This window comes from Orbicella franksi, chromosome 13, assembly GCF_964199315.1.
Source record: "Orbicella franksi chromosome 13, jaOrbFran1.1, whole genome shotgun sequence".
NCBI classification, from domain to species: Eukaryota; Metazoa; Cnidaria; class Anthozoa; order Scleractinia; family Merulinidae; genus Orbicella; species Orbicella franksi.
This window is the reverse complement of record NC_138157.1, coordinates 8,715,848-8,727,050: the sequence shown is the minus strand read 5'-3', so window position 1 is coordinate 8,727,050 and position 11,203 is coordinate 8,715,848. Positions and strand designations below refer to the sequence as shown.

General features: G+C 37.4%; 1 protein-coding gene across 1 annotated transcript; it reads left to right on the top strand.

The window, feature by feature from the left end:
* The first annotated feature begins 1,918 nt into the window (after positions 1-1,918).
* On the top strand, positions 1,919-8,926 carry LOC145464923 (T-cell activation inhibitor, mitochondrial-like). The gene is made up of 7 exons (XM_081448737.1): positions 1,919-2,363; positions 3,309-3,432; positions 5,118-5,238; positions 5,921-6,489; positions 7,052-7,299; positions 7,746-7,877; positions 8,247-8,926. Exons 1-7 carry the CDS (start codon positions 2,338-2,340, stop codon positions 8,467-8,469), a joined length of 1,443 nt encoding a protein of 480 aa, XP_081304863.1. The 5' UTR covers positions 1,919-2,337; the 3' UTR covers positions 8,470-8,926.
* The last annotated feature ends 2,277 nt before the right edge of the window (positions 8,927-11,203 follow it).

The following is an 11,203-nucleotide window of genomic DNA, read 5'->3' as shown; positions in this document are numbered from 1 at the left end:
TGTTCAAACTTATATTACATTATTGCACCGTTGGAGCTATCGAAGAGTGATACACTGAGACTTCCTTGTACAAAGATGTGATGCCAAAATGAAAAAGTGTAACAGACTTTTTCAAATTCTGTGAAATTCTGATTATGTGCTACAAAAGTGCTGCAACAATTATATTTTGCTTTCCTTTAACAATTCATACATTAAAATATGTCTTCAGCTTGGTGTTCTTAAAGCCTTTCCTGTATGAGGGAAGATATTTAGTCATAATTTAGCGCTAATTTGACCAAAAATGTCGCAAAATCGCCATGATAGTCTCCCTTTGACGTCCAACTTTACAGTTGTCGACATCGTACTTTGTAGTTCTCGATAATTCGGCATCCACAAGAGTCCATCACTGGAAGAGTGCAACTCCCATACTAAGCCATACTATGTCATGGCATTTTTACTGCGGTCTATTTTTGGGATTCTTTTCCCGCGAAATAGGTCAGTTCCGGTTTACATGAGCGCTCATCGGTAGGAAAAAAACTGGCCACCTCAGGTTGTTTTTTCTTTTTAATCTTCCGGTGAAATGATGACGTCAGTTAAACATTAAGTCCCGGCTTGTTGTTGCCCACCGAGGTTCCTGCCCGCGGTAAATTCAAACTAAAAGTAGATAGGTCTATATGGGGTAGTTGCACGCTCCTAGTAATGGGCTCCTGACATCCAGTAGTGTAATGTTACTTGCTAACTGTTGATTGTTGAGTTTTATATTTTAGCCTCTTCCATGTGTTCAGTTAGTTGGGTTGTTCGCTCCTCATGCATGGCCTCTTTCTCCTTATTTTGCTCCTCCGTTTTTTCTCACTGCGCCCCAAGTAAATGAACGCCTGCAGGAAGAGGCGGTTTGATGGAGACGGAGGGCCACTTAACAACATCAATCTTTTGTCGGAAAAACTTGAAATCGGAAAAAAATGTTTTTCTCAGGGACAAAAAAGAAAAAAAACTGCGGCGATAATTTAAATCTAATCCCTGATTGTCATCCAAATTTGTACGTTTGTACTCTCACAGCGCTAACTCTGTTCAAGTTCTTCAGAATTTGTTAGCTGTTAAATATTAAAATTTGACGCAAAAAATAAAAGCGTCTATAGAGTGCTGGTCAGTTGGGGCCTCACCTCAGTCACGACGCAACGCTCATCGAATGTTGCGTGACGAGACTCGTCCCCAGACCGGCAGCGCTAGAACATCCGATTTTTTTTTTGCGACGAGATCAGAATGTTTTCCTGACTAGTTTTCCCTATGATAGTTTCCATGACGGGGAAAGAACATATTTAGTTATAAATAATATATAAAATTCACACTTTTTAACCTGTTATTCGTGTCCACCCTGTTGACACTGACTTGATCGCGTCCCCTGGCCCTGCAAAACTGTAAATATTTCATTTGTTTTCGTTGTCTTGCTGACGCTAGCTCGTTTAATTGTCGCTTTTTAGAAACAGAATTTTTAAAATTCGCAAAGTCAAAATATGAAGTATTTTACAATAACGAAGGCCGCTGGTATCAGAAATAACCCAAACAGTCTGGGACCACAAACTATTTTGGTTTTGTAGTTACCTTAATATATTCAATACATGAAAAGTTAAAACTCACTATCGGTTGCTGTTTAAAATTCCATCGGTTAAACATTTAAATGCGATTCAATTCATTTCAAACTTTTGCTTACTTTGTACAACTGAGAATGAATATTAAAATGTAGTGACGAGTTTCAACGATACAGCTCGCGTTGATGGAAAATATGAGAAATTATCTTGACCCGTTTGTTTCAAAATAGAAATTGAAAAAGGAAATACAATTTTGCAAACTCTCGTGAAAATTTGGCATAGCTCGAAAAAGCTGTGACCCTCTCAATTCTTTGTAAGGGTCAGTTGACTGACTGTGGAGGGGAGGGAGAAAAGAAGCTTTGGTCGCGGCGTGCGCGCGAGTTTTTTTCGACAATTCCCTCAGCGTGTTGCATGATCACGACAGATAACGAGATTATTCTACTGGAAGCAACAAATGGCGCCGTTTTCCTTATGCTAACAAAGTTTAACAGTGGTTACCTTGGAACAAAGAAGCTACACAAATATTTACTATACTGTGTCGCAGGATGAATTTCTCCGCGCCGCTGAGTGGGTACACGTGTTCGTTTCGTGGAAAAAGAGGATTTATTCAAAACCGGTTTTGAGTTACACGTGATTGGATCGTGGTGTTTACAAAGTGGCGTCCAGCACAACGCAGTTCAAAACGAGCTTTTTACAGATCAGGTCGGTTGTGTGAGTGATTTTCGTTCACGGCACTGTTCGAACTGCACGCAAGGACGGTATCAACAGCAAAATGCTTTGTGGAGCACGTAGACTCAGGTAAGCATTAAGTTAAACTAATATTGTATCTGCAGAGATGAGAATTGTTCAAACTGCTTTTCAGCTTTTACAGGAAGACTACCTGTTATACTAGAATTTCTGACACGATATCTAAGCTGATGAGAAAGCTTAGGATTTGTCAGAAGTTTTTCTGTGAATCAGAAAGTTAAAACGGAGCTGTGAAAGCTTTGCCAATGATAAGTTTGATATAGACGAGTGAAAATTCGATTGAGTGTATAAGTTTCGAGATTTAGCTGTGAAAAGCGAGTTCAATTAAATCTGATAAACTCGAGGTAGACAAGAGTATCCATGGCTTACTTGACGAAATTTTCTCAAGTAGTTTCTCTATAGGTCATTACAGCCTTTAAAAAATTTATGTGTGGTACAGAAACTTCAACTGTCTACGTCAGAGAAAATTCATTTGGCTGTGTTTATATTTTGAATTCTAGAACTTACAAATTGGATTTATTGTTGATTCTATAGATATCAAAAGGAGACAACTCCATTTTCAGCGAGTTGTTTACTGACCTTTAATATGTAACCCAGAAAACATAAAGTGTGTCAAAATATTTGTCACTACCAAACAATGTGCAAGATCAGCCTTTCTACTGGCAATAAAACCAGCCTTGAATTTTAAGTTACATTTTGACCGAGGTGTTTTCTAGAGAATAATCCTTGATTGACTCCCACATGCATTGACGTTAATATATATTTTTTATCAAATTTCGGGACTTTCTCTGACAACAAAAGAATATAATGGGGTCAGAAACAGATGTTCAACATGAGTGAAGGGGCTTGATGCTTATACATGTAGGCAAGCACTTAGCAACTGATTTCCACTTCAAATGATAAATTCTCCCCTGAAAAAAAAACAACAACAAGAAAAACAGCAACTAAACGAAAAGAAAGTAACTATCTTTATTAACTTTGACATGTTTGTTTTAGCTTGAAGCGGTCTACCTGGTGTGTGTTGTCCCGACACCTGTCGAGTGCGCAAACCAAAGCAGCCCTTAAACCGTTTTATTTTGCTGTTCATCCTGACCTGTTTGGCCAGTATCCGCTGCAGCGAGTAAGAATGTTTAGTTAAATTTTCTATAGTTTTTTCAATACAATAGTTAAATCAAAGAGTCATGTGATGAGAAGGACAGAATTTAAAGTACCAATATAATATCATTAACTATCAGCTGGTATCCTTTCTCTCAAAAATTCATATTTGGCGAGGCTGTTGCTGGGTAATTATGAGATAATTGATGATTATCTTAGTCTTAATTTCCTACTTGTGAGAGTAACTTTATTGCTACCCTTATACATGTAAATTAGCTAGAGCCGACAGGAGTAAAGGGCGATAAGTAAATAGTTTCCTACTTGCTTTCTCCAATCTTGTCGCAAGAAACTGAACAACCTGAGGGTGTATGACAAAAAGGATTAGAGTACCACTCAACATTGAAGGATGATGGACTGTGACTTTGTGCACCATAACTTTCAATACCCTCTAATGACGGTCACAGAAATGATATACCAGAATTAGGTAGTTACAATGATATGCATGTTAATGTAGAGCAACTTTTTCAAAGCACCATAATTGACAATCAAGAGAAAGTACAATGCTGTGGTTTCCTTGAGCTCCAAGAACTAGTTAGGCCTGGTTTGTTCATCGCATTTATGCGGTGTCGAATTCAATTCAACAAATTAAATTTGACAGAAATTCAACGTTTGAATTGGCTGCCGCATTTCTGCCGCACGTTCAACTGGTCTCGTCGCATTATCTGACAGAAATGCAACATTGATTCAAATGTTGAATTTCTGCCATGTCGAATCTAATGCATACATTATGTTAATGTATTGAGCATGCGTAAATGTTTTCCTGCCAAAGAAAAAGACGAAACTTGGCCATTCTCGACCCGAAGCAACCTGAATGTATTGCAGCACATACTGCTCCATTGTCAGCCTTCTCCTTCTCGTTCCATTGGCGGACAATTTTTCGCAAAATTTAAGTCCTTCGTTGCTCAGTATTTTTGTCAGCCATATTGAATACTCTATGTTTAAAACATTTTCTGCTGGCCGACATACGCGACAGTGTAAATTCTGAATTAAGTGCGACACAAGCGCGATGTATGAATCCACAGTCGCATTTCTGCTACACTTAATTGAATTGAATTTGACACAGCAGAAATGTGACAAATGAACTGGGCCTTAGAGCTCTGTCAACTTATAAGTTGATGTCTAATGGAACCATGTACATGAACCATTGATTTTGTTGTTCCAGAAAGTATCCACACCTCTCCCATGCAGGGAATTCCAGTTTCGGTTCATACCTGTCTAACATTTTCTGTTAAATATGTTGGTTTTTTAACCCCCACTCTCCCTTGTAATAGACCACTTTCGATATATTAAAATTCAGCTTGGCAGTGAGGCTTAGAGGACACAAATAAAGGAAATTGAATGACCATGTTTATTCATTGCTTTTGTTTGTGTCCTCTAGGCCTTACTATCAAGCTGAATTTTAATATATCGAAAGTGGCTTATTTCCAATAACCCTCCTTAGGTTGGTTTCTGGAACTGCACAATCATTTATTTAGCAAACTGTTCTCAGTTTTACCAATTCAGGTTGGAGATTTAGTGTCAGATTTTTTCAGAAATTAACCATGTATACAGGACTTTGTATATTGAAAGATCTGTTTTGTATCCAGAAAAGGGTCTGACTTAAAATTTTGACATCTTTTTCATTTTGCAATTGTTTGCTTTGATATACAGTCAATAAATGAAGATTCCTTGAAGAGGTTAAACTCTTACCTGGAAGACCTTCAGAAGAAAAACCCTGTCAATCCAACTCACTTGATGTTTTACTTGAAAAATGGTTCAGAACAAGAAGAGGGTAAGCCAAACAGTGTACATGTAGTTAACAAAAACTATACATGTATATTGCAAACAACTCGTGTTTCAGCTGTTGTCTTCATTTAACCTTCGTACATGGATAATTGTTTTCATAAAAAAGACATTTGTACTTCCGTACACGTGTGGGTAGAAGTTGTGGTATGTTGTAATGGTGAGTGTGTGAGACTTGTGATCAAGCAACCTCTGTTCAAATGCTGCTCAAGCCATAATGTGTTGTGTTCATGGGCAGGGTGACATTGAGCTCTTACAGTGTCTCACTCTCTCCAGACTGAATCATGAATTTTCAACTGGTGGTTCGAGGGTTAAAATCCTTAAACCACCAAATTGACGATACAGTCTGTCAAGAACCAGACCAAATGCCATGGGGCTTAAAATGGCAAAAGTATAGAGTCTCATCCAGGGGAGTGAGGTGGAGAGGAGTGGCAATACTCCTAGTATTTTCATGTTACAAAGACAGGAACAAGCTCCAGCAGTATTGTGTTGGCTTGCAACTTCTGAATCAGCTTAGTGCCATGGAATCTTTATCAATATTTATTATTGCGAGACAGGACTTGATTGAAGGATACATGTAGTATTTTAAAGATCATCAAAGATGTTTACCATGATATTTTTACAGTGTTTGTAAGATTTTAATGATCTAATTTTGATCATTTTTTGGGCAGGATTGGATCTCTTCAAGACGGTTAGAGTTTCACTATTTTCACGGGATGTTCACTTCACCATTAGCCACATTTTGAAGACCTGTGGCATGTTGGAAGATTTGGTGACTCTCCATGAGAACAGTAAAAAACCAAAAGTATCCGTTGCATTGCCTTATGATGCTCCGCATCACTGGATGCATGTCTATCGACAGTTCAGTGACAGGGAAACTCCTGTGGACCTTGCCCAACTGCAGCGAAATGCAAGGCTGTCTTTAAAGGAATTCCTAAACAAGAACATCAAAGATGCAAAGGACAAACAAGAAAGCAGTAAAATGCTTTGGAAGGAAAACATCCTCTTGTCTGAAAAAATTTGCCAAAAACTAAAATTAAAGAAGCTGAAGTCTATCAGTGGCTGGTGTCACTCATCCTATCATGGCTCCTTGAAGAACTTTTTGAATCTTTGCTACTCAAAGCAGTCTGAAATGAGTAGTCTCAAGGGACGGACAGTTGTGTTTGCAGACTGGACTGGAGTGGATCCTTGTGGGAATGTAATGTTGAATACCCAAGATGTTCCAGAATTTTGGTTATCGGTATGTCTAGCAGCCAGTATGACACTTTTATGCATCTTTATTTTTTATTAAAACTCCCTCTGAGAGACACATTTAATATTTAATTTGTGTTAAATTAATTTTTCAATTATGTGTATTTTAAACGACTACTGTCTACTGTCAGTATTAGGTTGAGGGTACTTTGAAGTGTGGCCCCAATAAATTCCCATTAACCCATCCAAGGAGGGGTATAAATTTGGAAATTCTAACTGTAGGGAAAAGGTTTCTCAAAAGCCAAACTTTTTGTGGAGTGTGTACCAAGACTGAACTTTCCAGAAGGATTTGAGCAGGGTTGAGGGGTTCAATAACAAAAACCCTTTGTGGGAGGGGATATTTTCTGGAACAATACAAAATGGCATAGTATTTAATGAGCTGAACTCCACATACAGTGATCTGGATTCCAATCCTTGCCCAGGGTTGTTGTATCTTGTTTTGGGGCAAAACCCTTTGTCTCCACAGTGTTACTCTCTACCTAGCCCCCCAGGCCCCACCCAATGTAACTGAGAAGTAAATAACTCGATGCATATTAATGTTCTTGTTGCAGCTTTTTAGTTCGTTGGAAGACTATGATGTTCTAGTCAATGAAGTGCCACTATGGGAGAGAAAGTTATCATCCTTACTTGGTGGCATGAGGATCAAGTTTGATCAAGAGTCGCCTTCTGTCTCGGTGACTGAGTATTTAAATCATTTGTACAGAGTGGTTTCTTCACTGAAGAGAGGACTGCTTGGACCTGATGCTACAACCACCATTCAGCCAGGAGAGTTTAAAGAGTTTATCATTAGAGTTCTGAGGTATGTTTCGGTGAATACTTTGATGAACATGCTAAAATGGCTGAGAAAAAACCAAGAACCTGCACCATAAGATTGGTTGGCTTTGTTCACTGATGTCATAACTTTATTTGTCACGCAGTGGAAATACGAATTTTTGAATGCTTGATAAACCAAATCTCTCAATTATTCAAAGCAAATTTTTGTTTACTTCTGCTGGCAAAAAAGTGTCTTTGAATCTTTAATTTTTTTTTTTATCAAAGTCCATTCCGTAGGTGGTTCTAAAAAGTGGTAGTCCACAGTGTTCTTTGGCCAGGAAAAAATTCTAATCAATAACTGACAGAAAGGAGTAATGTGTCATGCATGCACATTAAATGTTATGAAATCTTTTTGGTTTTAGCAATAATAGTACTTAATTAATTTTGATTTTGTAAAACATTTTGACAATTTCTTTTTTAATTATATTTTAGTCCTGCAGATTCACTGAGCTTGTCTCTTAGTGGTGAGTTTCGGATTCCATCTTCAACTCCAACAGAACTGATTGTGGATTTTCTCTTAAAGCACAAGCAAAAAGCTTTGGATCTTCATCTTGAAAATGAAAGGTAATGATTCAATATTAGAACTGCAGACCAGCTACGTTCAGAATCCTTCTGACTCTCAGATTTGGTCTGACTAGTTAAGGTCCTGGGGGGATTCCCATGGTAAAAGGTCGAGAATGCTTGTTGTCTTACTTAGGGGTGTAAATCAAGGATTCTGGTCTCACTTTGGGTGCTCATAATGAAACACCTGTCCACTATTTTTAGGTGTCAAAGTATCTTTCAGGGTGCACATCTGGAAAAATGTTCTTATTTCTGTTTTTAGGATACAATCTGTCCCATCACAGCTGGCTACATGAGTACATCATTGTCAATAACATTATCTTCACGTACATAAATTTGACTGTGGACTTTAATTTATTCCTTTTTTTGTAGGAACCTGGTAACAGAAGAGGAAGCAGTTCAGATCTGCAAAGAGAAATTTCAGCTGTCCTCTCTATCCAAGGATAGATCAGTTTCACCTCTTCAAATGAGTGATTGCTGTGAAAGATTAAGCAAGCAAGATAACCCAGACCTGAACAATTCAATTCTCATAGTGTCCAAATATTATCATGTTAATGAAGATGGGCACATCAGTATTCCATGGAACTGGAAGTAGAATGACAACTGCTGTCGTGGAAAATCTTGTGAATTTGAGTTTCAGAAAACTGCAAAATGGCTTTACAGAGGTGAGGCATCTTCAGTTGAAAAAATTGGCCAATTTTTTCAAGTTTGTTCCATGCAGTCTGTCTTATTAATCTTCCTCAGTCATAGCCATCTTTGTTTTTGTTGGTTTGTAGTATTGTTATTTTGTGGTGTCCTTTAATTAAAAGTAATTTTGTACATCAGAAAAACAACTTAAAAGAAATTAGAAGAGAGATAAGACAGTGTAAAAATAATATGATATTATGTTTTAATATTTTCCTTTGCATTAAAAAAATTAACATTTATAAGTAAAGACAAGTCATATTTATATCTAAGGGCCTGTTTACAAGAAGGGAGGGTTCCCTGGCTAACCGCGGCACCCTGGGAGAGCCAACTTTTCATGCGTTTCTTTAGAAAATGCATTTGACAGTGTTTTACATGCTAAACATTATAGCCTGCCTGCCTGGTACCCGCTGTCCACATTCCTGAGGCATCCTTCTGTGAGGGCTATCTGTTTAACATGTAAACAGTTTGTGCTGGATTATCTGGCTAGCCGAGGTGCGAAGACTGCTAAAGCAGTATTACCGGTATATTCCAAGGCAGCTTTTCACCTTAACTGCCGCTGGTGACTAGGCTCAATTAGTAGAGTGCAATATAAAAAGCACCTTAAGAGACCGAAAAGCGGCAGCTAGCAGAAAGAGTGATAAAAAAACTTGCTGTCAAAATGTTTTGTTTGTCTGTCATCTTTTTTGTTGTGTTAAGCGGCCACTCATAAGATAGCCCACTGACCAACTCACCTGTAGGTGAGTTGCATGAAAAGGAGGGCTATACAGTTGGACCCAGCTAATTTGAACTAGGTATTTTCGAATTCCCTGTTATTTTGAACTCAAAACCATTTCACTTGGATTTTCCCTTCAGTCATCTACTATCAGCTATTTCAAACTCTGCTTTCCTGAACAATTTAAATTCATTTCCCCTGCGAGATCAAAATATTAGCAGGGTTCAACTGTACTTTAACCCCCCTGGCCTGTAGTAAGTGGTTGGCTGAGGTACCCTGCCTCCATGTACTCCTTGTAAACATGGCCTGAGGAGCATGATGTGCACTGCAGACATATGGTTGTAAACCAGTTAATGTAAATATTAGAAAAGAAGATGTGAAAACATGTAAAATGGGATTACACACACAGTGGCTTTACAATGCAGGGGATTGGTGTTTCTGTCTCTACGAGCATTGTGATGACAGTAAAATTAGTTTGTAATGTTGGAGTTTTGTCCAGGACGCCAAGTTAAGTCAGATAGTTATCGTACTTTTGATAACATGAATTCATTAACGTATGGCATCTTAGTAGTGTACTGCTCAGATTTTGGACTAAAAACTTAAAGTTTTGCCCATGTAGAAAACATATGCCAATAATTTTGAAATGTGTACCTGGACAAGTGCCTTTTTCCTACATATTGTTAATGTAATTTGAACAGCAGAAAACTATTTATCGTAATCCCTACATTCAATGAAAGTGTTCATGATTAGTTACGATTATGCTGTTTACACAGCCACCAGAATCTGGACATATTTATGTCTGCATGCACATAAAATATGACCATACGACAGCAAACATAAGGAAAAAATGTGCATAACCATGGTTTAATCGTACATTATTTAGCAGCAAGATAACATAAATTTGTAAAAGGTTAATTGCAATAAATTCGTTCACTTTTTCAGTATAGATCAACTTTTGACACAAGACATAAATATGAGAGATTGAAAGTTTTGATTTCCCAAGAACCTTGTTTCCTAATTAAACTATAATATTATTACCATGGACAATAAAGATTCTGTCACTGATACATCAAGTTAAGTATTTAAAGTATATATTAAAAATATATGTTACATGTAAACTATCAGATCTGAAAACTAAGGAAATAATTTACCGTCTAATTATTTTGTTTTTCAAAGTTTATTTTACTAAAGAGGTGTCCTGAATGTTATGGAAAAATTATTGGAATATACTCAAAAAAATAATTTATTTATTGCCTAGAACTAGAATAATTTCTACTGATCTTAACATTTGAAGCTTGTCACAATTGAGCAGTCTACAATATGCAATGTGCCACAGAGCAGGGACTCTGGGTGTTACTTTTGCATTGATGTAATATTCTGTGAAACAAAATCTTTTTAATTGAGCTTGGGGCACTGTTAATATACAGCCTATTATTCTATTAAATGTGGGTTGTTTGTTCTATAAGGTGCTTTCATACTGTATGCATTTTGAGGGTACAATAAAATGTTAGTTTTGTGTTAAGACATGGTTTGTAATTGCTGGAAACTTTTGACTTGCATGTACTGACTCTGAACTTGATGACATACACTGCAGAATAGGCCATATTGGTATTCTGTGTCAGACTGGAACTAGCTAGCATTACAGAGGCTCGTGTAGGAAAATATCATTATTATAATTATTATTGCGAGAAATCTCAATTGTTTGAAACAAGTTTGTGTCAGTCCCAAAGGAGAAAGACAAAAGGGCTAAAGCAGTGCAAATGAAAGTTTACAAGAAGGAATGAGGGAGCCTGGTTCTTATAAACTTGTGTTCACACTGCTTTTTCCCATTGGACTGGGCCTACTTCCCCCAGGACATTGTTAACAAAGACTAATCTCTCATAAATGTCAGATCTGACTCCTTTGATGTTAGGGGAATATTTGCTATGTG